Raw genomic sequence first — 27,867 nt, 5'->3', positions numbered from 1 at the left:
ATGGTTTTGATGCCATAACCTCCCTGTCCTCTTTAACTCAAACTGGACAAAATCCAGAAGGTATCAGGAGTTCTGGCAAGACACATGCACTCACACTTATGCACGTATGGTGTGCATGAAGAAGTCTTGATTCCATAGTAAGGGAAGCTGAAGTCTAGAGAAATGTAATGTGAATTAGCACATTATCCCTATAATGATGTGGAGAAAAAAGAATCCCAAGCTTTTGATGCTCAGTATATCCCTGTTCTGTATCACACACTTCATCAGACCTGGAAAAGTGTCTGCAGTTCTGGACAATAAAAACTTGAATTATCTCTTGGTTTTATTGTATAATAAATTATAGAACTTAATGTTCTAGCTTCCATTTATGCAGGAAAAGCAGGTGAATGGACTGGTGAATGGACTGGAAAAGTGTTGTTTATGATATTTGCAGGGAAAATCCTGCCATGTCAGATTGATCGGACAGGAATTTGTGTATGTTTGTGCTCAGAAGACCAGCAAAAATGTTCTCCATAGTCATGAGGAAACACCCTTTTATTGTAGAGAAGTTTGTATACACAGATGCGATGTATTTACAACCAGCTTTTCTCAAACAGATGACTGTTTAAATTCTTTCACAAATCTGACAAGAATGAAAGAAAATGAAGCTCAGAAGCCCAACCAGCCAGCCCAAACCCCAAATTCATATTAATTCCTGAAGATAACTGTAATAAGAAAATAATACAGGGAGTTATTCTGAAGGAAGGAGTAGGGCTGTGACAGAGGTCATGGATGGACTTCAAATTGGATGGGTCAAAAGCACTGCTGATCATTGTTTGACCTCAGAGTAGATAAACCTCAAAGTAAAATTCCAACAAGCAGAGACCTGCCTGTTCCCAGGAGTGTGGAAGAGACAGGCACAAAGAGTCTAGCTCTTCCTTCCCTGGCCTCTGCAAGGACAGGTCACAATGGCAACCTCCATACAAGAAAGTTCTTGGTCCTGTGTTCCCCTGGAAAGCTCTTTTCCAGAAAAAGGCAGGGAAAGCTCCACTCTTCTTCAGCTGCAGAATGGAGTTAATGCACTGAGGCTGAGAACTGGTGTTCTCCTTAGGAAGAGTGTGGGACTCACATGGCAGCCCAGTCACAGGAGAGACAGCACCTTGGTATCTTCTGGTGCCCCTCCAAACTGTGGCTCAGCTCTGCACTGCCCTTTATCTGGGATGGTGTGCAATGGCATCAATCTGGCTTCAGCCTGTTCTATCACCCCAAATGCAGAGGAGACAACACAGGGGGAAATGATGAGAGGTAGAGACACACATTATATTCCCTTTCCTGTTCCTTTTCAGTTAAAAGTAGAACCTTCATCAATGACAAAAAGTTACATGTGCAGGAGGCACTTCTCTGGGGAAGAAATAAATACCTCACACAAGCATTCATGGATGGATGAGTCCCATGAGAAAGATTCTCAGCCCAACCAGTTCAGTCATAAAAGGATCTAAAATCGCCATGTTGATGTAGATGAGAAACACAAAAACATATCCACTAATGTTCAGTGAAGTTACATGCATAAGTTTCCCATAGGTTGGGAACATTTATCATAGAATCTGCATAATTTAGTTCACACTCAGCAGAACACTGCAATATTTACAGGCACATTCCAATGGGAAAACATTTGCATATTGAGTGTGAAAAACACAGCTCTGTCACCTAACCATGGGACTTTAAAAGCAGCATTTTGTGACCTTAAAATACTATTTGTGAAGTTAGTGGGAGGAAAAAGGTGTGTAGGCAGGAAAAGAAAATTATCAGAAGTTGGTAAGAACTGGAAGTTTTTTGAGCGTTGGAATGGTTGCAGGATGGGACAAAGTGAGTCTGTGTAGACCACAGGTTCTGGGCTGTTACACATCACAGAGTGCTTTGTCTATTCTCATTTCCCATACTTATTTTTCCCAATTAGATTTGTTTCCCATTAGCCAGGTTGATGAGAACAACGCATAAGATCCCTTCTTCTCAATCATCATCCTTCATAGCTTACTAATTTAATCAATTCTTGCAGAACAGGAATGAAGTGGAATGTCACTTTTTTGGACTTCGTCTGTGTTCTGAAGGTGAAAGTGGGTATTTGAGAAACACATCTGTAATGCTTTGGAAGCTTTACAAATAATAAAAAAAATTAAGTTACACTCTGAACCTGATTGAGTATGCAAAGTTCTATGTTCTCTAGCACTGCGTGTCAGACATGGTGGAAAAAGCTTTTAAGTGTCTACTGAAACTTCAGAGCTACCCAGAGTAGTTCTGAAACTAGTTCACTAGTTTCTGAAACTCTACTGTAGTTGCAACAAATTATTAAAACTATCTACAGAACTTGAATAATACAATTTAGGTTTCAATATGTCAGCAAAACAGCAATGCATAACCCATAGAGGTTATAACCTGGAAGTGAAATTATCAAACTATTGCTCCAATATCTGAAGAGTAAAGCTATCCTCCCTAGGTACACAACATGCTCTCACTTATGCTGACACATAAGGTGGTGGTGGTTCTTTAGCAGCTCCGTTCACAGGATCATCATACGGTGGCAACAAGACCTGCAGGAAAGGAAAAAAGATTATGTATTTTAAAAATAAGCCAGCTGATAAAATTAACAGAACAGAAAATAAAACCCTTAAGGGCTAGCCCTAAAAAAATTACAAAAAAGAATTAGTAAGTAGGCTCAGAAGAGTTGGAAAACAAAACAGTATTAGCTTGAAGTTCCTCCTTCTCAATTTGTGTGCCTGTTTAATTATGAAAGAAAACGTGATTTCTTCTCATTTCTTACTGACTTCAGTGACAGCCTGATTTCAGCCAGAGATCATTCCTTGCAGGTACCTGAATTTGTTCAATCTGGCAGTGACACTAGCTGCTTATTCTGCAGCTATCCTCTGTCAAGAGCGCTTAAAACACATCTCCCGGAGGAGTGCTCAGACTGCTAAGGTAGAGTGAGAGAAGTCCCAGAAACCTCTCTTTCTGAGGTCTCCCTGGAATAGCTCATAATTATTTTGGGGTGGGGAGAAATAAAGCAAATGGAGAAGAAATTACCTAAAGTCTAAATAAATCTTCCGTTTTGTGCTTCTGGGGCATTCAAGGTATGAAAAGGAAGACCTATGTTCCCATAAGTCCTTCAGTGAATATGTAAACATCTGATCAAAATTAGGACAGCTCTAATCATCTATCATCCCCATTCACAGGAGGCCAGGCAGCTTCCTAGGACATGGGAGATGCAAGTTCAGGCCACACAGGGCAGAGGAGGATTTGAGCCAAGATTTCTACTTCTTTAAGCAAGCACGCTAACTAACATGCAATTTTTTGTGGCACCAGCACTGTCATTAATTAGCTTTGCATCTGAAAAGGCAAAGGAGCAATTGGTCTGTGAATCCCAGCACGATAAAATAGATGTCTCAATGACAAATGAGTGTACATTCCCTAGAATATCTCAATCTTGTGTAAGAATATCAGTTGCAATGCACTTGTGGAGATACTTTAAGCAGCTGAAGATCAATTATTCATGATGGAATTTCTAGATTTATCAGCATTGCTTCTTGGTCATTAAAGAGCACATAAAGCTGATTATCTAAACATACACAGGGAAAATCCTGATTTCAATAAAGTCAGTGGAAGTTTTGCCATGAGAGGATTTCATCAGTTCCTCAAGAAGTTGATAAACTGCCTGCTGCAAAGAAACATCTGTAATCATCTCTTCTGGACTTCATCCACAACATAACAAAATCAGTGGGAATCTATAGATTTAAATAGATTTGGATCAGACTTTTGAGGGATAGTTACAAGGGTGATTCACACTATGCTTATGTAAGTTTACAGACATGTGTTGATGACCATGTTCAAGTACACGTGTGCACATGTTTGCTAGATTACAGAATGGCTACCTTGGCATCTTCAGCCCCTAGTCAAAAAAGTCTCATCATTTAGAAAAGGAAATTGTCAGAGCCATCTCTTTATTAATACCATATGTTTGAGCTTGTAAATACAATATAATATGCACATATCCACTAGGTAATCTGAAAAGCTTTGTGTCAAAAAGCATTTATTAAATGAATGGCACAAACAGCTTATGGCAGACTACTTACCTAGTAAAATTAGGACAACACATAGAACTTCAAATAAATACTGTGATAAATGTATTTTGCAATGTAAAGTAAATGTAACATAAAGCATGTGAAATGTGAAAAACAACCATTGAGATCCTCTCCCTAGTGCTGACAAGTAGTTTAATAATAACAGGTTTTCTAGTAAAATATTCAAATCTAGTGAGAACATGTTTGTTAGTTGATTATGAAGAAATATAATTAGCAATTTAATCTGATGTATGATGAGACTGAAAATGAATCAAGTTCACTCTGTGAAGATTTAGTCATCTTCTTGTACTCCTGTAATGCTAAGGGCCCAAACTGTGGTCTATTCTTCTCAGGTTCAGAGTCCATTTCATCAGGTGTGGTAAGAAATAACAGCAGACACAATCCAAAAAGTTGTCCATCTTCCAGGTCTATGAGGTGATTAATAAAGGACAATACCTCTTCCTGTGCTCTGATCCTCTTTTAGACCTATGTGTCCTAAGAATACTGTAGTTACAGCAATATTACTGATAGGACAAGAGCCTCCTAGTAAGGCTTTTATCTCTTGGGAGATAAACACTCGCCTTTTCTCTGGGGACCTGAAACTCATACATTGGTCAATGGCCGAAGGACCCTCAGAAGACACTTTCTCACTTATCAACTGTTCAACAAGAAATGAGGGGAGACAGGAATACTTGCAGGAGCCCTGTTGGAGAAGCCACTGGCTAAATCCTAAAGCATATGGATTTCTATAGGAATATTCAAGGTATGTGAGGTATGAACTGGGGAAACCACTAAAAACATTCAGAAGTTTCACAAGAAAATACCTACAGAAGAAGGCTAAAGAGTATTTGCCAAATGTCTGTTAAGGCTTAGAGTCACTTTATTGCTGGCAAAGGTTGTTTGAACAGTTCTATCTGTGATGACTTTACAAGCTTACTCCTCAAATATTTTTGTGCTTAAATATTTAAATATCCTGATCATGCAGCTCCCTGACATGAACAGAATAGTGATAAAAAATAAGGAGTGTAGAATAAGCAGAATCCAAAATTATTACCTTTGCCTAGCAGTGTTTAAGTTAGAAAAAGAAAATACAGACAGGATATTAAACAAAGGTTAAGATGAATTAATGTGATTGGACAACACCTGGAAGAAAGTACTTGAGAGTTTGTGGAATACATCGTGCTGGCTGGGACCCCAAGGATTTCAAGCCATTAGTATAGTAAAAGTTCCTTAAACTAACAATGTGGTTTTGTTACTGTTACTTAAAAATCTGTCAACTGTAAGTCTAAATAATCATCCTTCTGCTTCCATGGCACTTCGAATAACTTCTCAACCACTCTATAATTACAAATCTTGCAACTCTGCCTCCATAAGGCTACCTTTTTATTATTTTTTACATGAACACAGTTTCAGGCCTTTGCTTTCCCTTAATAATTTCCTATCTTCTCTCAATTAAATGTATTTTAGCAAAAGGGGAAAAAAACAATAAAACCTGAATTACCTCAGCTTTTAAGTGGTTACTGTTGAAATCATTAAGTTTCTAAAAATCTCAAGGAAAAGATAATTCCATTAGAATTTTAATAATTGACTTTAACCCAAAGCAGCTGAGATGAAAATCTGTATCAGAGTAGTTTTCCCTTCTCTTGTGTTAATTTTGGGTCTCAATATGATTTAATGGAAGCAATAAATACCTTGGACATAACATCACATAGTTATTCAGGCAATATGTTGTGTTCTCCAGAGACACAAAATGGAAGCCAGTCACTGAGCCAAAGGGTGAATTCAGAAACTCACAATTCAGTCTTATCTAAGAACCTAATTAGAATGGATGCATTCTAAAATAATGCATGAAGGACAAAAAGATATGCATATTTTAGGTCCATGGTATCCCTAAGGCAGAATATCTACTGGGACAACTGATGCATTTTGCTCCCTAGGCACTACATTTAAGCACTTCCTTGCTTGTTTGTTGTGATGATATCATCCTAAATAATGGAAATATGGATAAATAAAACATGACAAAGGTATTTTAGAGTGCTAATCTCTCACCCCCCCACACACCCAAAAAAAAAAAAAAAAAAAAAAAAAAAAAAAAAATGTTAGCTCCCCTGGATGCTCTGGGACTAATGTTTACTGTGTGTCTGAGATTGTCACTCACAAGTTACCATAAAAATTAAGTACAAAGGACACCCATTTTTTGGAACTCAGTGATCCCTGTGAAAAGAAGTTCTGGCTTTTTATCAGTAGACCAGCAAGCAAGTTTGGAAGATTAGATGGTTGAGGGTTCAATCCTAAAATCCAAAGGACAGAAGCTCCTAACTTCTTTCACAACCACTATAACTGTATTTAAGAACCATGTAGCATTTTAACATCATCCTTTAATATGCAGACAGAGGAGGAGATTACATTACTCCCTCACTGTTTGTTCAGTTGTCTGGTGGTAAAAGCATTGCACAGAATCTCTGAGATGAGAGCTCTAGGGGCTCTCAAACCAAGTGGGTTCAAACCTCCAGCTTCTATCTGCCCTATGAATGCTCCAGAAACAAGGTTTTCAGTTAGGTTGGAAGGACCGTTTTTCAGTCTTTTGTTGTCACAGGGAAGCCAAGTATGCAAGAATCCATGGGGAAAGGAAGAAAAGATGAGAAAGTGTGGCCACTGTTAGGAGACATAAGTGGGACAAGAAGTCCTGGGTGCTGGGCTTTGCTCCCAATTCCATTTAAGCATTTTGTTACAAGCAGTCTTGCATAATACACAGAAATAATCCAGAACTGACTCATAAGAAATCCTGGTCCTGACTTAGCTGGTGTCATCCAAGAGGTTTGGATAACTGTATTACATAAGCATCTCTCTATTATAAAGCACATGATACAGGATGACCTTCTCTGGAAGAAATAATTACCATACAAATTTGCCAATGGCTATCACATATTCAGTTAATATAATCATATGTAATTTCTTATTTTTTACATCCTAGTTCATCTGGTTTTGGAGAAAAGGTTTTTTAAGACATTGCTTAGAAATATGCCTAAGAAGAAAAACAGGCAAATATTTGTATATTCAAGCAGTTTGGATTAAACTTGGCCCCAAAGCATTTTTTGGGGAGGGAATCACATAATTTCAATAATCACTCCATTCTTTTGATGCTGATTCCACATTTACCTGAACTTCCAGTAGCAAATTTTCTTTCTTCAGCATATGTACAAGCTTTCTCAGATTGCTGCAGTTATCCTGTTTGAACTCAAGCTGCTTGGTGTCTAGCACATTTCTAGAGTAGAAAATGTGCTTAGTTGTTTATGAGTACACTTAAATAAGTGATTGATTATTTCTGCATTCTTAAGGTTCTCACCCCAAACTCACTGAACTCAATAGAAATCTTTCTGTGTCACCAGAGAGCTTTGGATCACTTTTTTTCTACAGCCATTTGCATTCTTCACAGGGTAGAATGTCAGTTGTGACAATTGTCACAGAACAGCTTTGAGTTTGAACAGCATTGAGTTTGAACAGCATTTTGACTAGCAGCTATATGAAACTTTTGTGAGTTCCCATGGCAAAGTACCCGCTTGGTGTGTTGTTACAAACATTGTCAGAGACAGCTCTAACATACCTTTCTCTAACACCTTTGAGATCAGAAATGCACTTGGTAATGCCAAAAAAAAGCTATGGATTAGAAATCTCTCTGGAAAGCACTGATGGTTCTGGTGAGCATTCAGGATGTTTTCTCAAACTACAGCTTTTCAGGAACTCTAGTTCTTTCTGCTGAAAGGACTTCACATTGCATCAATGCAAAATATATATAGACAGGGACAGGTTAAAATGAGTACAATTGCACTTGAGTGCAATTAGGGTCATCACTACTGCAATGTAATCCTGGCCCTGTTGCTGATCTTTAGATTTTTGACAAATTGTTTGACTTTGTCTTAGGAAGATCTTCCATATGCAGAAATTTCCATCTGTTTCTATCTAAAATGTTTACCCCAACTTCTTCACCACAGCTATGTATGTGTTACATGTCATTCTTCTGCAGAGTGACCTTTACATTTCAGACATCCAAACGACTACCAGAAATTCTTAGGGGACACCTGTGTGAATATGTGGGGAAGAAAGGGAGAGAGGGCAAAAGGAGTCTGTTCTTTCACACAGCTCACATACAAAGTGCCACTGGGTTTGGGACTTACTCTCTGTTTACTTATAAAGGGAGGGAGAGTAACCACAAAGTGAACAGTGGGAGGCAGATGGCAAGAGTATGCCAGGGCCAGAACTGGACTGTTTCACATGTTGAAGTGCTGAACCACAGGAATTTCTTCATCTGGGAGACTGTCCAACCTGCAGCCCCTGGTCTGATGTTGGGATGAACACTGACACAGCTGCAGGCTGAAGTAGAGCCACTACGTGCCTTTCCTTTCTTAATCCAGGACACATTTTCTCCTCAGTGGATCAGAGGGCTGATATACCAGGTTCAGAGACAACTGAATTGAAAGATGAGGTTTTAAGCAGCACGTGCCTAGTTGCATTACTCCAAGTTAATTTCATCCAGCTGGAAACCAACCACCAACTTGTACCAATCTGATAACGTTGTGAGTTTGGAGAGGGTTTAACAGTATGCAATCACATTTACTCATTTCATATTTACTTCCCTGTTCTTCTGTCTTCACCCAGCCAAGAGGAGTAGAATTTCCTCCCACAGCTGCAGAGCTTTGAGGAGCCATTAACTGCAACCTAAAACATGCTCAGCTGCAGTGAAGCAAGCAGCAAGCCTACAAACAGCCCTAGAGGAAAGGCTGCTGATGTGACCACCTGTCGAGTTTAAGACAGTCCCAATAGCCCTTGTGTACTGTTGGGTTCTTGACTATATTATGAAGATCACCTGGGGAAAACCAGAAGATTTCCATGTGCATGAACAGCTATAGCCAGCCGATTGCTTCACTCTCTATGCAAGAAAGGCTGAGAATAATTCTCTCTTTGCAATGTCTTCCTGTCAAGATTGACAATGTGGTTTTTTTCTGAGAAGTCTGGGATTACAGAGGAAAATGTAGAAGAACTGTTTTTTCTACAATGGGTGCCAAAGAGTTTTTAAGGCCCAGGCTTTTCAGATGTCTCAGGAGTGAGTCAGCCAAGGTCTTCTGCTACTTTTAAAAAATCAGTTCATAAACTGCAGGTGCAAGCTGCACCTTAGAGTCATCTGATCTGGTAATCTCTGAGGTAACTTCATGAAAGTAGGTAATACTGAAGAAGATTAGATCATGCACACTCAGATTATCAAGGGAGAGAAACGGACTGAATCAGTTAGGAAGTATTAAAACTCTATCAATTGAGAATTCAGGGTTTTCTCTTTAACTTGAAGACACACTTTACATTGACTGTATGAAAAGACTGACAGCCTTCAGGAGAAGAGGGAGCTTTTTCCTAGCAGTGAAGAAACGGGAATAATAATAACTCTGTGGTGAGCAGCAGTCACATGTTGCATACAAGATAAGCCCTGGAGGAAGAAGCAGAGATCAGCTTTCATCACACTGCAGCTAAGCTCCTGCATGCATGGACAGCTCTGCTGGATCAGGTGAAAGGTCCATCCAGATCACAGCAATTAGTGATGGATGATGAAGAAAGAGAAGTGCAAGACAGAAGAATTACAGAAATTAAGAAAGAGCAATGCAAGCATCCAGAGTCATGACTTGCACAGAATATTCTCCAAACTGTCAGAATTTTGCATGTCAAGGACTTGCTGAATTACTGGACATGTCTTACAATAATTTTTCTTGCAATGCTTTTTCTAGTCTGCATTTGAACCCGTGCTGTCTTTTAGCACCCACAGCATCCTGTGGTAATCAGTCCACAGCTAATCTAGGTGTTACATGATGAAATATCTTCTTTGGTTTGCTATGAAACCTGCCACTGGCTATTTCATTTTGCTAAGACAGTGAGCAGTCGTTTCTCCTTCACCTCCTCTGCCACCCATGATTTTAATAGACCTCTATCATGTTCTCTTTTGTTCTGTCCCTCTTTCAGCCTATTAAGGATCCTTGTTCCCCTGCAATGCAATACAGTGTATGTCTTCATACTGAGACACTCACTTGACAGTTTTGGGTCCAGGCTGAAGTGAGAGCTCCAAGACCAGGCATATGGACAAGCATTAAAGTGAAGAGGGTGCTGGGAAGAGAGCTTCATCTGGATGAAGCTTCCTTCATGCTCAGGAGAGTAGGAGGCATGTTCACCTATCTGACCTGTATTAGATATTCTTCCAGATGAGACCAACTGCCCTTTAGAAGCAATTCTTATCAATAAATGCTTATAAATACTTCAGAGATGGCTGTTTACAGTGTAAATGGCTGTTCTGGTCAAGTAAGTCCAGTCAAAGCAACAGTTTCTGAGGAAGTCAGAGAGCAATGTTTACAAAAAACCTTTCCCATCTTTCTTTTTCCCTTGTCCCCAGATAAAAAACCCCTGGGTATAGGGCCAAAGCTTCATATTCGAGCCAATCATATTTAATATGAAAAGAGAAATGTTTTATGCACAGATGCTTTTGCTTGAAAAGTTTGTCCAAAATGTGCTAGTTAATTACCATTTAAGGGTTTCAAGATAAGTTGTCTGTCAAACAAATCCCAAGGAACCTTCCTCTTAACAAAGACAGGAAGTATTTTCATGTTTATATGTATGCATTTCCTTCAGAAACCACACTAGAACGATTACAGATGGAGTATCTGGAAGCAGAATAGCTCAGAGAGAATTTATAACCCCATGCAGTGAAGAAGTAGGCCTAAAAGCTGCATAATCATCTGTGCAAAGTTAGACTTGGTATGCTTTGTTTTCCATTGACAAAACAACTTGTTTATTCCAAGACACCAGCTCTCCAAGACACTATTTAAGAAACTTTACATGACTGTATGGATTTCTGTAATGAAGCAGCAGAATGTTTTCAGCACTCCAGATAGAGGAAGTATATTCTATATATACTACTAGAACACAACTATATTTAGGGACAGATGGTGATTACCCTTGTGTGCGAAGAAAATTGGATTCAGGAAGCCATTGTCTTTTTCCATCATGTGCAACCTCATAAAACTCATCCAGAATAATGGTGCAATTACCCTCTCCATTCAAAGACAAGGAGGGATAGTCCAGCTCTGGCCATAGAAGTCTTTTCTGCATCTTGGCCAGCCCTCTACTGCTGCATATCTAGTTGTGCATCATGATTTTATACAGATAGAATATACTTATTTTTCCAATTTTTCCTTCATTTTTTTGAAAGGAGCAGTTGCTGGAAGAGCACATGCTTTCTCAGAGGGTACTTGCCTATATGTCATCAGTACTGAAGACTTTAAGTATTCTTTGCATAACAAATAGTTGATGTATTGTCCTGAATCCAGAGACTGTGACAGCCCACTGATCTTTCAATGGACTTTTTAATTACTAACCTGCATCTCTTTCTAACCTCCTGTCCTCTTATGATTACACTGTGTACCTCACTCAAGAGTCAACATGACAGGAACATAGGAACAGCTCACAGGGGAAAGCCAAATTGTTTAACAAGACTTGTCATCTCCCAAGAACATGGCTGTCACGGCCATGCTTGCATTGCAGGTACTGCTGGAAAGGCTTCTGTCTCATCTTCATCTGACCAGGTGGACCAGTCTTCCCTAACTATATACCTAGGGATGTGGAATGACCCAATGTCAGTTTTTGGGAACCACAACAGAGACATGAGCCAGGTGTAAAGTTTGGAGGTAGATTTTAAAGTCTCATTATAATATTTGGGAGCAGTAAGATCTAGGATTTTGAGATGACCAGTCTCTTGTTTTGTCTTCCATACATATTTTTCACTAATATTTATTTTTATACAAACACATTCTTTTGGTATCACTATTAAAAGGTAAGGCATAATATTGCCACAGAAAATACAGATGTTCTTGCACAGGGTACTTAGGCATTTCCCAATGGGTGCTGGAGGGAAGGCTTTGTTTATAACCAAATTGTTATAATACTGTGTTAAAACTCCAAGGGGCTAGTGTCAGGGAAGTTGATGAACTGATAGCTTGAGGTAAAAGTCTTATGTTTATATAAAAATCCGCTAACGTTAGTAAATCACATCCGTAAAGGACCTGTCAACCAGAAACACCCACAAACTTTCACAAATCATCTACATTTGGTACGTGAATGCCCACTCAGACTTGCTCTTTCTGAGGTTGAGTGTTTGCCACAGAGTTCATTTAAAGCAGACCTCATTTTCCTCACAGCTCCTAAGACAGAGGACCCAAACCAGAAGAGCTGCGCGGTTTGGGACAGACAGCAGAGGACAGTCCCGTGTCCAGCAAGGGTCCTGAGGGATGCTGGGGAAGAACGTAGTTGCTCTGTGGGAGTCATTAAAATGAACTGAAATCAGGCTGAAAGAATGGTCCAGAAATCACCAGAAGCCATTAAAAACCACAGGAAGCCAAACCGCTCAATTATTGTCACACCCTCAGCAAAACAACCGCAGCCTGGCGCTGCTGCCTGGAGGGAGCTGAGTGCTGCCCTCACGCAGTGCCTAGGAGAGCAGTGCCACCTCCTGTACCACCTGCAGCTGCAGCTCCCTCCCACCCAGAAGCTGGCTGACGTTCTTTCTGCATCTGCACAGCTGGTGGTGCTGGGTAAGTCTTGGCAGAGAGGCTCAGGGCTGGAGGGCCTGGGATGTGCAAGGAGTTCCTCCTCCGCTTGGCAAAGGCCAGGCTTGCGCAGCGCCCGGGGATGAGGTGTGAGGACACCAGATGAGCTAGTGCTGGAGCTGGAGGCAGGACTGCCCCTGGGAAGAGCAGCTCTGCAGAAGGGCAGGGCTTCTAGCGTGGGCCAACTCTATGGCTATAAAGCTACCGCGTAGCTTGCTGCTGCTGGGACTTTGCCTCTTGCACCCTGCTGCACTTCCCTGTTTGAGCAAGACCTGCCTGAGTGAACGCAGGCGCCCCTGTCCTTCCTCACACAGTGTAACTACAGCCTGAGCCTGGCCTGGAAAATTCACATCGGGCTCAGCTCATACACCCATCTAGCCTTGGCAACAGGGATTTAAGTTGTCATCGGTTTTTGCCACACTGATACATGTCCTTGGAATTATACCGAAGACTTAGACTCGTTTTTTGAAGCCCACAGAACAGCAGCTGCCAGATGGTAATGAATCAAGCCTGTTAGGAAAAAAAGGGTCTGTAAAGTAACGCTGCAAATTTATAAACACTGTTTTTTCCTACATTGCAACACTCCCAATTAGTGAATCCAAAAAGATTTGGAAGATTTAAGTTACACATTCCCATTTCATGTCTGCTTTGTAATCTAACTATGAACACTGAGAACAGATTTGTCTATTTCTATTGCAAATCTCTTATGAATTTTCATGTATTAGAGTAATTCCAGTATTTGAGCTGCAAACATAAATACAACTTTTGTGCTTAAAATAAAAATCTACTTGGGAAAATAGATAAACATGTATATTTTGGTCTTGTAATTTAACTTGTAAGTAAATATATTGACAGTAATGAGAAGTGAAAATGTTTTGGAAATCTTATTTTTGAACTTAAAGAGAGTATTTGCCCCAAACTGACACTGTTAATAGCCTGTTCCAAACAGCACAGCTGGCTTCTGACAGCAGCTGCCTAGGAATAGGTGAGAACTGTAACACGAAGTGCGATTAGCAAACAGCACTAAGTAATGGAGCAAACAGGCAGCATGACACAATTCAGACCAGAAGGAATGCTGGATTTTAGGACAAAATCCTTCCATAAACAAGGAAGAGCTGAGTATAGATGATGAGATGGGAAAGTTAAAAAAAAATTTAAAAGAAAGAAAAAAGCACGTCTCTTTATTAAGATTAAAGGACAACTGATAAGGGCTGGGACTCACTGCAGTTAGAATATGAAATGCTGGAGTGGCTGAACAGCCATTTGTTGGCACATGGAGACTGTCGTGATACTTTTCTGCAACTCAAACAGAAGAGGAAGAAGTGCATGTGTTGCACATGCACACTAGCAAGACATGAATGCTGGCATCCACACAGTGCCTGGACCCTTTGAAGATTCTCTGATTAAAGACATTGGTCTGGGGATGTTTATAAGTGCAATTCTGCAGAAAAATTGATCCAGCTTTTCAACCACACTCCCACATCTCATGTAGACAATTGCATATGGTCACTAGCTAATCACTCTTTGCTTCAAGCACTGGGTAGTTCTGCTTATAGCCTTTTTTTTTTTTTCCCCTTGCCCTTGCTTCTTCTTCCTCTTCTCTGCCTCACATTTTGCATGCTTTACCTCCTGCAGGTTTCATTGGTTTCCACTTGGGAAGGTCAAAGCTTCTGGATTCAGCTGGAGGCCCTGAGGAGGGCTCAGAGAGTGAGTCATGCCGTGAGTACTCATCTGTGGTGTTTGCTCGCTTTGAAGCATGTTCATGGTTACTGCCTCTGATCTAGTGGCCCAGTAATAATGTGATGCATACAAACTGCCCCACAAAACCAGCTACCTGGAGAACATTGCCTGGTTCGTATGATCTTTATGCCACGTTGTGGAAAATATCCTTAAAGCAGCATTTTTATCCAAGTTGCCTTTTACTCTGACATACACCGTGCCAAAACTGGCTCAGTAGTAGGAAATAACAGGTCCAAAGCACCTACCAGAAACAAGAGCTCTTATTCATGGCTTGTCAGCCTCTGGGCTTCATCTCATGCTTCAGTCTATTTAATGAGCATGAGTCGAAGGGTCCTTCTCTCCATCCATAGCCAAACTAGTCACCTTTCACACGTAGTATAACACAGTAACACACAGAATGGCTCTCCCAGCCTTACCAAATAATATTCTTCCTCTGCTCAGAGGAGTCAACCAGCAGGAGTGAACCTAACTCTGCAGTTCTCAAATATTTCTCCAATTGCTTTGAGAGAGAGCAAACAAAAGTGTTGACAGATTAATTACAGGCTACTTAGTTAATGTCATGTCAACAGAAGGAATATATCTGCATTGAAAAAACAAGTAACTTACTAACCATTGAGGATAAATGTATGTCAGATAGGATCCACTGGACAGATTTGATAAAGTATGTATCTAAATTCCACTTTGAAGAGAGATTTATGGCTTTACACTTTATCCCTACTGGCAGCATGACCAAGGATGAAACTTCCATTGATTGGCTTCAGTGAGAGCTAAAAATAAACAAAATTAAAACCCCTGAGTGTCCACGAGCACAAAGGAGCTGTTCCTGCTCTAGAGAACAAAATGTCTGACTTTGGTTTATCTTCTGCATTTGTATGCTGACAGTTTTCCCAAACTGGATGAATGTTTCTATGGTATTGCTGTCACAGTTTAAATTAGTGTAGAAAATTCATCTTCAGCAGTTGGCAGGAAAAAGCAATCTGAGTTTGGGAAAGTGGAAAGAATTATCTTCAGGTTACTATGGTTCACTGTGCGGGAGCCACCTTACTGTGATGGCAAAATCTCCTACAGACACCTCCAGAAACTGAGAGGAGGAAAGTGTTGGAAAAACACTTGGAGAGGTGACTCTGCTGCGACTAAGGTGCACAGCTGGATCCCCAGGTTTTGGTGTTATCAGCCCCTGAAGCATAAGACTGTCATGTCATCCCACAGGCCATTCCCATGCCCAGCAGCGGCTGTTCCCCCCACCCCATAACAGTCTGTTCTTGGAGCAAAGCCGGGTGCATTCATGCAGAGTCAAATTTTGATCAGGGCCACAGAATGAGGCCCTCTCACCTCACAGGGGCAGCAGTTTCCTGCAGTGGGGAGGACATCTGTTTGCTCCAGATGACACCCTTGCAAAAAAGATGGCTTAGGCTGAGTGACAAAAATCGGCTTATCTGGTAGCCCATAACTGTAGTGGTGAGGTTAGTTACAGTTCAGATCTATGGGCATTATTTGTAAGAACCAGTTTGACCGGGGGAATTAACTGGAAATTTCTCTGCTGGGCACTTCCCCCCTTATCAGTCTGCACTTCAGGTGTTCTCAAGGCTTTTAGTAGTATGAAAATTACTAACAAGGCAGAGAGACAGCTGAATATTTTTTTTAAATAAAGTATTACTGAATTGAGGACTGTTACCACAGAGGAGTTGTTGGAGAAGATCTCAGAAGGAGCAAGAGAGAAGGTATGACAGACACAGGAGAGTGCCAGTGACTGGTGTTGGCAGAGCAGTGCTGCATGAGGACAAAAACCACAAAAGCTCATCTCTTGAAAAGACAGATCAGTAGATTTCCACCACACAAGCCAAGAAGATGGATGGATGCTGCTGTTGAAATCTGTACAGTCTCAGTATGAATTTACATAGTTATGATGGACTTGCTTTAGACTGGGGAAACTAATTGTGAGACCCACCAAGGACTTTCAAGTAATCATAACAAAAATTTAATTGTTCATGGCTATTTAACTGTAATTAAAAGGGGTTTTACCCTTTTTTTTTTCCATTTTCAGTACAAATCCTGCAGGCATACAGAATTTTGAATTACTGATGAACTGTTATGGAAGGCAGAGACTTCTTTTTTCCCCAGAGTGCAAATTGTAATAGAAATAAGGTATCTATTTCATTTTAAGGATATCTTTCTAAGACAGCTCTCCCCAAAAAATGGTAAGACAAAGTAATAAAATATTTGTAGTAATACATTTCTTAGCTTCATTAAAAATATTTATGTAACTGCAGAAGGATTTTGTATTTCTAATAATCCCAATACATAAACCAGAGCTTCTAAGTCTGGCAGTAAACAAGCCAATATCTAAACTCCATGCAAGGTGTTTTTTGTAATACAGAGTCTAGTACTTGCAAACCTAATAATTTAAAAATAATCTTGTGTGTAGAGTGTAGATGAGATGCATTAATTACTATGCAGTACAAGGGACACTAGCAGGTAGCAGCTGGGATCTGATCTCTAGATTTTGGAAGTACTGGGATATATTTAAAATTTGTTATTGTAGCTGTAATACCCAGTCTTGTATTTAAGCTGAGATTTTCACTTCTATTTGTACAGATTGGTATTCTTCCAGCTAATGCTGAAGATAAATATAAACCAAAAAACATATCTAAAGGAAGATAAGATACCCTGCAGATACGACCTTCAGCTTTGTTGGAATTCAGGTAGCAGGTTTGATTCTAAAAATAATGTTTCTTTCAAAACAGAAGGCAGAGATTGACCCACGTTTTTTAAGAAACTTGTAGTTCATAATTTAAACAGATGTTGGTATGAAGAAGCTCTGCCAAAAGCCATTTCTGAGCAACAGTAAGAATTGAAAGACATTGTTTTAATACAAAAGTACACTTGAATGTCGGGGCAAATACACAGCATTTCAAAATTTCATGATATCTTCAAGAGTCCTAAATTAGCCAAGGTCCTCAGCATTCAACTTTCAAAGCCCTTTTATTCCACATTTCATTTTGAAGACATTTTTATCCAACTGTGCTGAGCTTACTTTTTTTCAGTCATGTGAATAGGGATTTTTGCTGATGCCTCTCAATGTAGACATAGCAATAAAAATAATATTTGAGTTTGTGATTTGGGAGAGTAAAGGGAGAGAAGAACAATCTTCTGTTTCACAGTGGGGCATGATGAGGATTTAACCCTACAAATGGTTGCTCCTTGCTGAAACTCAGCAATGAACATAAGAAAGAAAGAGGCTTCTCATCAGCTCCCCCATCACAACATTGCTGAGTGCACTGTGCTGGTGGATGTTCATGGACCTTGTCAGGGAAGGATGTGTAAGATATGGAGACTGTCATCTAGGGATGAAGGAGCTCATCCTGACTGGAGAGAAGAGGTCAAACATGGGTTTGAATGAAGCTTGCCTCCACTCCAAATCAATAATTAAAAACCCAGGCTGATAGTAACTCTCTCTGCTCTTGCCTGTCTGTCTGGGCCTGAGAACCTCTTCCACAGCAGCACTGCTCCTGAACCTTTCTGTACTCCCAGACAAGAATTGCTGGGTGAATTTTTTTGTTAGCTGATAAATTCCCAAACAGCTCTTTCTATAGGACCTGATCTAATGTCATCTCATAGAACATACTTAAGAAAGAATGAACAACAAATGCATCATACCTGAAAGAAAGAGATTCTGACTGTATTCAAATTATGGAGGTGTAAATAATGAGGAAAGAAGAGTCCAATGGTGAGGGCACTAGCTAGAAACACACAGCCTTTCTCAAAACCTGCCTCTGCCATAACTGTCTTGTAAGATCAAGATAAGCAAAGTTAAATTCAACTTTCAGTGCCAAAATATGTAATCTGTAAAAGGGATAGAAGGGCTTCCTTTCCTCACAGTAACACAAGTGCTTTAAAGATTAGGAGGCAGCTCAGAGAACTTTGGTAATTACTAAATACAAAAGTACCGAGAGGAGTTTTGGTAACCAGGCATCTCTGAAACCCTCCAGTTTTTGCTTTGTAAAGGCAGCTGTGGAGCAGGTGGTTCTAATGTAGCTTTTAAAAAGACCAGGAAATCCTAGTTTCCCAGATAATCCAGCTGATTCTCTCCTACCACCAAGCCTTCCAGTTCTGTGGATTGTAGAGTTAGCAGTGCTGGAAGCTGAGTTACAACTCATCACAGGCTGAACAAAAGAGCTATCAAAATTATTTCACATAAACCTCCCAGTTTTACTGAAAGTAGATTCCAGTAGAGAAAGCAGTAATACTTATTAGCTTTCAATAAACCCATATTTTTATACATAAATGTCTTGGTTGCCAGCTCTACTCAGAGTCTGTAAAACTTCTTACGGTTTTCTTTAAGCTCCAGGTGTTGAAGACAAATGGCTATGCCAGTGTTACAGATTTTATGTTAAAGTAGTAATAGTTTCTTAAGCCTTTGTGGCTGCACAGGAATTGCTCATTCCAGTGTTTTAAAATTGATGGTCTAATACCTCAGCATGTGGAAACCACCCACGTTATGAAAACCTGGGGAAGGCAATCCTGAAACTTTACTCAGATGATCCGAAAGACCAAGTTCATGCTGCTCTCATTCTGTTATGTAAATGGTGTAAAGTCCCACCCCAGGGACCAATTTGGCACAGTGCCCCCAGTGTGTAGTTTGGGTGGAACAGGGCAGCTTCATGGAAATACTGCCACAAACAGCTTTCCAGGGACTCTTTCCTCTTGTGTTCCTTCAGTGCCTTCTGCAACAAGCTACACGTTGCTTAGCAGTTGTGTCCTGTGCATACACATATCATCACTAAACTACTATAAAGTGAACTGACACCTTATGTTCTTTCAGATTAAATTCTGTTTATGTATTTATTTCATGTTGATCTTTGTTTCATTCTGGCTCCTTACTATACACAACCTTTCATGCACTGGAAAATGAATCACTGAACTTTTGTTGCCTTTTAGCTCCTCTCTGTGAGTGTGTAAAGCACTACACCAGATGCTGAGTGTCCTAAATCACAGTTTCTATAGTTAAATCCATGTTTCACGGCAGGTGTAGACCATGGCACACCTGGGTCCTAAACAATCACCCTGCTGTCCAGATTATCACAGCTGGAGTCATTGCTGGGGTCATGAGGCAAGCTATAGTTTATACTTTGAAAAGATTCTTTAACGGACTATATGCAGAAAATAAAACCATAAACAATAAAATAGCACACCAGTCTGTTGAATCTCAAGTCTAGACATAACCAATAGACGAGGACTCTCCAAGAAATTTGGAAGGTTACCTAAGAAGTTAGAAATTAACATGACAGAAAGCTGTTACATGCATAATATTGGACAAGCGTTTGTGAGCTGACACCCTTACCGCAGTGTCGTTGGTGGTGATGTACACCAGCACGTCCGAGTTGTTCCTGCTGTTGATGTATCGGTAGCAGTTCCACACGCAGCTTATCAAGTAACCCTACAAAGAGAAGGGGTTTCTTATTCTGTGCAGAAAATAAGCTGTATATGGGTTTTTTTTCTGTTAGAACGTTTCTATTCTTACATAAAGAAGGACACGAGCCTAACAGAAGCACAGGACAGTCGCTTTGCTGGTTGCAGGAACTGTAAGTATGTGGGAGGGCTGTGTGAGTCATTGAACACTGTTTCTCATACTGATAGAGTTGGGGTTGTTCAGTGTTGAGAAGGCTCCAGGGAGACCTTACTGTGGCCTTTCAATAAATAAAGGGGGCTTACAAGAAAGATGGAGAGAAACTTTATACCAATGCCTGTCATGACAAGACAAGGGACAATGGTTTTAAACTGAAAGAGGTTAGATTTAGATTAAAAGTAAGGAAGAAACTTTTTACGATGAGGAGTTGGAACAGGTTGCCCAGAGGAACTGTGGATGCCCCATCCCTGGAAGTGTTCAAGGTTGGGTTGAATGAGGCTTTGAGCAACCTGGTTTAGTTAAAGATGTCCCTGTGTACAGCAGGGGTGTTGGACTAGATGACCATTAATGGTCCCTTCTAATCCAAAACACAGAATCATAGACTCATAGAATGGCTAGGGTTGGAAGGGACTTTAAAGATCATCTAGTTCCAACCTCCCTGCCATGGGCAGAGACACCTCGCACTAGATCAGATTGCTCAGAGCCCCATCCAACCCAACCCTGAACACTTCCAGGGACGGAGCTTCCATAGCTTCCCTGGGCAACCTGTTCCAGTATCTCACCACTCTCACTCACACTAAAGAATTTCCTCCTAATTTCTAACCTAAATCTCCCCTCCTCCAGTTTTAATCCACTACCCCCTGTCCTCTCACTACAGGCCCTTGTAAAAAGTCCTTTCCCAGCTCTCCTGTAGGCCCTTTAGGGTACTGGAAGGCCACTCTGTGATTATATGGTTCTGGATACAATTATGGATACTTGAGTTCCACTATGAGCTGCTTCATGTAGGCAGAGATACTGCAGTCTAGAGCTATCTGAAGTTTACTATTGCAGATATCCAATATTACAGCATGCCTAACACAGACAAATTGTTTCGAAAAGAAACAGTTTCTTTAGGCCTGAATATAGCTAAAGTAACATAATTTTGTGTATAACCTCCATTATACTCAAATGAGCAAGTCACATATGCTGGCTTACTTCCTTACACCTCTCCAGAAATACAGAGAGATGTGAGTCCAGTCTGACACTTTGTTATTGTGCATGAGATATTGCCTATCAGCAGGGGTGAGTCTTACAACACAAAATTAGGGTAAAAGTTAGACTGTGACATAAAAAGAGAAGGCACTGCAGATGCAGAATGTCTTGGGGACAGGAACAGTTAGTCAACATAAACCAGTTTTGTATTCCTCTGTGGTAAGGATGTTTAAATATTGCCAACTGGGGGTTCGTAGTATTAGAAAGCAGAAGCAAACTCCAGTAAAAACAGCACAAGCAAGCTGAGGATTGAAGAATCATCAAGCAAATGACAGGAAACTCTCCTTGTGAGTGGAAGCCTGGCCAATGACTATGTGATGATTGTGTATATCACCTGCATTGTTTCAATACTCCGTTTCACTTAATCTGACATTAAATCAATGTATTCCATAGGACTAGAATGGTCAAAGGTCTTCCTTTTCTTGCCTGACTAGAGAAAATTGTACTATGTGAAAGTTTTTACTGAAATCTGAAATTACTTCTGCCCTTTTAAACGTCATTACAAATACTTAATTTTTTCAGTATAAAGCAATAAAACTTGTTATTGCATAATTAATCCTATCATAGGATCATAAACTTCACTAGTTTTGTTCTTGGAGCTCACTTGGCTCTGGATAGGGCTGCTGCCTGGCAAACAACTAGTTGTCCCCACATTTTTAAAAACTGTTTGGGCAAATTGCTGACATCCATTATCTCCTTCACCAGCAGGAGAGATTCCAGTTTGGCCAGCAAAGATGAGCAAAGTGACTGGAAGGAGGACAGGAGGCAGTAACAGATGTGGAGCAATGGGAGCAAGACCCTCAGCATGGCAGAGACAAGGCTGATGGGACTAGGCAGTTTAGTCTGGAGCTTTCTGTTTGCCATGCAGTCACACATGGCAGTGATGAGGAGAACGATGTCTTTTGATAGTACCCAACTTATATTTTTACTAAGTAGGTTCTGCATAGCAGCTCTTTCACAAAGCTAGTGTGTGCAAATTAAACTGCCAGCAGTGGTCAGATTTGCATTTGTCTCTCACTCTGAGTGAGTCATATTTTTGTGACTCACTTGCACTGATGACCTTCCAAAAGCCTCTTATCCTTTTGAGCTGCCCTGTGCTTCCTGTGTCTCTAGAGCTGTCACACAGCAGGTGTGTTTTTTGGGATGCCACATGACTGACTGATGGCTTGCTTGCAGATCAGGAAGAGTTTCTTCCACTAGGGCTGAGTTGGCTGAAACCCAGTAAGTTTACTTCCTTTTCTTTACAGCATCTTACAGACCCTGGATGACTTGGAGGTGTCACACACTTCAACAATACTTTCAACCATCAAGTAGGGAGAGCAAAAGGCTTCTGGAGTGAGCTGAGTCCTTAGGGAAGGTTAGACTGACTCTATAACCTGAGGGTATGCAAACCTGCCTTAGGCTACTGAAACAACTGAGGTAAAGGCACGTACATGGAGAGCTGCACCTTTTCCATGATTATAAGTAGTTCAGTAGCTTTCAATGCTCAGATGCTATGTGCTGAGAAAGCACAAGAGCTAGTTCAGAACAGAGACTGAATACAGTACACTTCTGTAGGGACACAGCCCATCTTCATAAGAAATGTTTTACATTAAGCTTAACTATTTACAAACCAGTTTCTGTACTGCTGTCAAAATGCAAGAAAAAGGGAAGCCCCATTTCAGATAATGCAGTCTTATCTGGGAGAAGCTACTGGGGTACTTACTTTTGAATGCTGCCATTCCATTACATGTGGTCAGTCAAACACATTTAACTCCATAATGAACTCCTACATCTCTTCCAGATCTGAGCACTAGCTCTAGTCAGCCCTGCTGCTACATGTACCAGCTGTTTCTCAGTGAGTGAGGTTTGTTTCAGCCCTTGAATTAAAGAGGTCATCAGCCAGCACACACCAAGTAATTGGCCTGGAGACACTGACCCACATACGGCTGAGAGTGGTGGCAGCTCAGAGCATGTCCTTGTCCAAGTGCTTTGGATACGTGCTGCTGGCCTGCTAATTTTGAGTCATGGAATCTCATTTTCCTCAACCTGTAATTTATTCTCTACACTTATTCCTAATAATTGTTTTCTACTGATGCTGCTGCACTGTTACCTGATATTGCTGATTCAGTTACCTTTTTTTTTTTTTTTCCTGAAAAACCTGGCTGAGTTTTCAAATACTGCTTTAAAATTTATGGCTGGACACCCAGTATATAAATATATTGATTTTTCTCTCAGGAAGCCAATATTCACATTTGGAATAGGCCCTGTGTAAAAAGGCATTAAATCACTTCAGCCTAATCCACCCTTAGTGATATTCACACACACCACAGCACAAGCTGCTGACAGACACCTTTTTTGAGGGCACAGCCCCAGTTACCACCATGTGAAAGAATGGGTGTACAAGAAGGGCTGAGTGTGGAAATAGGCACTTGTACCTACTTCCATCAGCTTTTGGTCTTCCCATCTGAATGGTGGTAAATTACTTCAGCCCCTAAGAAACTGAAACCCACAAAACTTAGGCTCATCAGACGTGTGCCCAACCAACTGACTGACTGGCATGTTTATGGAAATTAGAGGTTGCTGTATCCTGACATTTCTTTTAAGGCAGTAAAGGAAAGTCTGTGCTGATCTGGGTCACCCCATCCCTCTGGGAAGCTCTGTCTTTGGCAGCAAGAGCTGGGCGAACACTGCAGACCTGACAGAGCCCCTTTGGGTTTGGAGCTGTCAGTACCGGGTCCTGTTTCATCCTCCAGACACTTGGCAATTTTCTATTGACAGAGCTGAGCTGGTCTTCACTAACTGGTGAAAATGAGATAAAGATTTCTACACAAATGGAAATTTATATGAAGATTTCAGAGGGATCCTAATGGCAAACCAGCTGGCCATGTGTATTTCATGCATTGATGCTGCAGGAGGAGAAGCAATGAGCTGCTGTGCTAATGAAACCTGCAATTAAATCCATCTTCTCAGCACACTAGGATGTGTAGAATGAGAATAAAGACAGCTGTACAAGAACCACTCCTTCAAACTACAATGAAATACTGTGATTTAAAAGAATTAATGATGCCAAATCAAACCACTGGCCTGAAACACTTTAAATGGCACCCGATACAGGCCAGGCCATCACCTGATAGCTCACAGTCACACAGAGTGGGGTACACAATTTAAAGAAAATGACCCCTGCTTTAGGAGGCTTCTCTTCCAAATCTGCCATCAGCAAGCCCAGTGCTGGGACCTGTCCCAGGTGGCAGCCTTGTGGCTCTGTGCTGACTGTTCCTGTGAGTGGGAGTTGGAGCTTGGCTGCTGGGGCTGTGTAGGTACCAGGAAGGTAGTAGATGTCAAAGAGAGGTGCTACAGGCCAGGTTTTGCCCTGCCAGGGGCATCCCATACTAAGTCTCTCAGGATGAGCATAAAACTTCACTCTGCATCATGCTTTCCCATCTGCTGAGGACACCAGGACATGCAGAGTGGTCTCAGCCCCAGGCTTGACACCTTGTACATGCAGGTTATGGGCATATTATGGAGACCAGGGTTGATACTGAGTTTGCTGAAGACCAGCCTGCCTCACTGAACTGGAATATCTTTCAGCTGCCCAGATGGCAACTGCCTCCTCCTACTTCCTTTCTGGAAAAAGAAATGCCAAAAAAGAAGAGGAGGCCATACCCTGCAGCTGCAGAGTGCTCAGGGCAGCTTGCGGGAAGGGTTGATTTTGATTGTTTGTGCTCACCTGAACCTGGATCATTTGAGGTTGGGGGGCTTAGCCCACAGTGGGGAGGTTGAAGTCTCAATCATGCTGTCTCAGCAGCTGGGGCTGGCCAGAGGAAGCCAAGGTCCTGTTCCCCAAACCAGCTGCTGAGGAGGGAGCAATTCAAAAGCCACTGTGTTGGCCATATGCCATTTGAAGGCCTGTGTTCATATATATAAATACATTTATGCTGCTGGATGTCCTTCCTCAGCCAGATAGGAAGCACTTGTGTTTCATGGTATGCAACTGGTTGAATTTCTAGACAAACACAATAAATGGTATAACATCATTATCTCCATTTTGAAAGATTCTGCATGAAACCACCTAAAAAATCCATTAGCTGCTTCGGATCCAAGTAAATCCTGAGGACTAAAAAGGCAAGTGCTTGTGTGTGGTTAGCTGGCTTGCTTTCTTACTACCCTCTTTTGTCCCCTTCCCTTTTCACAACCCCATGACTGCGAAGCACAAACACACCATCTAATACTGCTATGCCTTGATTTCTGCTCAGTAGTGTTTTCCTTTGCATGTAGCTTTACCAAAAAAAGGGGTCATGATGCCAAATGTTTCTGAGGAATTATGTGATTCTGTTTCATATTTCCCACCAGCTGATTGCAGCTTTTCCTAGGTTACAATGTTTTAATTTCTCTCCCTATTTCTAATCAAACTCCAGAGGGAGAGGGAGCTCAAGCTTATTTTTATGCACAGTACTTTTTCAGTTTCAGTATATAAATGTGATACCATTTGTTAAGCCTTTCAGTGATAAAGTGTGATGCATTTGATAGTGTCCACCTTTCTTTTCATGGAGCAGATTCCAAAAATCTACATAGCAGCTCTTCTGGAAACACAAGAAATTCAAATGAAAATGCTAACTGGAATTAAACATCTTTCTGTGTGAGTCATATTTTTTGTAACTCCTTTGCATGATAACCTGTTGTTAGAATGAACACTCTATGAGCCACATACACTCTTGGAAAAAATTTGTTAGCCACTTTAAAACAAAACAAGCCTTTTGCACTATTAATTTCTTAGGTTTCTTTTTTTTCTGTAGTAAGTATTTTTGCCATTCCAATTTTAGTTGTATTTCTTTTATAAGCTTGAGACTTCCTTGCCATACTTTGTCAATGAAATACCAGACCCACCTGGGGTAAAAACAAGCTCACGTTTGAGTCTGAGAAGTTTAGAGAGCCCATCCGTTGTGGCACCCAACAGATCTATGTATGTATTACATTCATACATACTGCTTAAAGGTGAAAGGAAAATCAATGGTGCAACTGTGAACATATAAAGCTAGAAAGCTAGACTGCACTTCTAAATCACAAAAGAGAGTATCACATTCAACAGCACCTTAAAATACCCTGTCTGGGTTGGTTTTTGTTTTGTTTTTCTATTTTGAAGTAGCTTCAATAATCTAATCAACCTGTATTTCACAGTAGCTTTCCCTATCATGTTGTCAAATGTGTTGTCTGGAAGCAACACCCTTGGTGTCACTGTGGCTCTGTGGGACTTCTCTAATGCATAACTGCTCTACAGAGAAAGAGTAAGAAATATTGTGAAATAAAACCCAAAATACAAGATAAAAAATACAAGAATGGCAGCACTGTGTTGTGAGAAACTTGCAGAAGGGTACGAGAAGAGGGTAAACATATCAGCGTACTTTCTAAGACATCTGGGGTTCAAGGGACTACTTGACCCACAAGTGGTTGTTTTTTATACTTCAATTTGTCTGATCTGACTCTGAGCTTCTTTTGGACTTCTGCCCCACACAGCAGGTGGGGACTGGCGTCGCTGGACCACGAAGCTGAGTGCAGGGGTTTCACATGAGCCCTTTCTGGCTGCACTGGGCGATGCCACACCTCCTCTTCATCTGCTACCTGCTACCTCCAGCCCTCTCACCTGTGAGGTTTGCTTAACAGCGAATAAATCGTGGTTCCCTGTACCCTTTTGCTATCTAGTGTGACAGTCCTTTATGTTGTACCTCCTAGAAGGGACTGTTTGGATCTATTTACCTGTTTTACAACATCCTTTTTGAGAGAGGGCACCAGAAATGAATGCATGCTTCCAGAGGTGGTAGGCACCAAAACTGGCAAAGAAATCTTTGATTTCTGTTTTTTTTCTATTCCTTTCTCAATATTCTAAGCATTTGATTTACTTGTGTGACTAGAACTGAGCAGTAAGCTATTATTTTCACAGATCGATCTATTACAGCTACAAGATCCCTTTTTGAGGTGGTCATGCTTAGTTCAGAGCCTAGTGCAGTGTCTGCAAAACTGGATTGTGCTTCCTCTGTGCCCATCACTTAGAATTTGTCACCACTGAGTTTCTCTGTCATTTCTTTGCTCAGTCACTTTGTGTCATGAGAGGCTTCTGCAAAGCTTCCTTGGCTGATTTGTTTCCCTATTTTGAATGACATTGCGAAAAATTGCTGGCATTAGATTTCCTTCTCCTTCCCAGAGGTTTTATGAATGTATGGAACAGCATGGGTCCTGCTGTTGTAAAGACTGGCAATTTATTCTTATTGTCTACTTCCTAGATACAGTCTGTGAGATGACCTTTTCTCTTTTCCCTGTGCACCTTAGAGTGTTTTTTAAAGTCTTTGATTAGAGACTCTGCCAAACAACTTTTGAAAAATCAAGAAGTCTGTATCAACAGGCTTTCACTTGTCCATTGCATGACCCACTCCTTCAAAAGATTTATGTGTCATAAGCCCCCACTACAAGCATCATGCTTCCCCATTGTGGCCTATATGTTCCTGTGCTTGCCTATGAGATTTTCTGCTTTTTTCCCATAATGTCTGTCACTTTGCTTTGTATAGCTGTAAAGGCTGCCTGGTCTGTAGTTCCCTAGATCTCTTCTAAAGCCAGGCCTCCCAGCAAGGAACATTCCAGTCACAATCAGAAGTAGATTTTATACACAGTAATGCACTTACCTTAAAAGCCAAAATGATACTTATGAAAAGGAGGATAATCACAACCAGACATGTAGGGTTCACAGACATAATCTCTTCCTTGTAGGGAA

The 27,867-nt window shown here is 40.8% G+C and overlaps 1 protein-coding gene across 1 annotated transcript in view; it reads right to left on the bottom strand.

Annotated features, from left to right (window-relative positions):
- Positions 1-2,492: 2,492 nt before the first annotated feature.
- LAPTM4B (lysosomal protein transmembrane 4 beta) overlaps positions 2,493-27,867 on the bottom strand; it is a 42,999-nt gene continuing 17,624 nt past the window's right edge. The window contains exons 5-7 of the mRNA XM_010006515.1: positions 27,779-27,867; positions 19,809-19,904; positions 2,493-2,567 (exon numbers count right to left, since the gene is read on the bottom strand). Coding sequence (XP_010004817.1) covers positions 2,493-2,567; positions 19,809-19,904; positions 27,779-27,867 — 260 coding nt within the window. The remainder of the gene's footprint in view (positions 2,568-19,808; positions 19,905-27,778) is intronic.

This window comes from Chaetura pelagica, unplaced genomic scaffold (genome assembly GCF_000747805.2).
Source record: "Chaetura pelagica isolate M959 unplaced genomic scaffold, ChaPel_1.0 scaffold76, whole genome shotgun sequence".
NCBI lineage: Eukaryota > Metazoa > Chordata > Aves > Apodiformes > Apodidae > Chaetura > Chaetura pelagica.
Note: the sequence above shows the minus strand (reverse complement) of the source record. Positions and strands in the feature narration are given on the sequence as shown.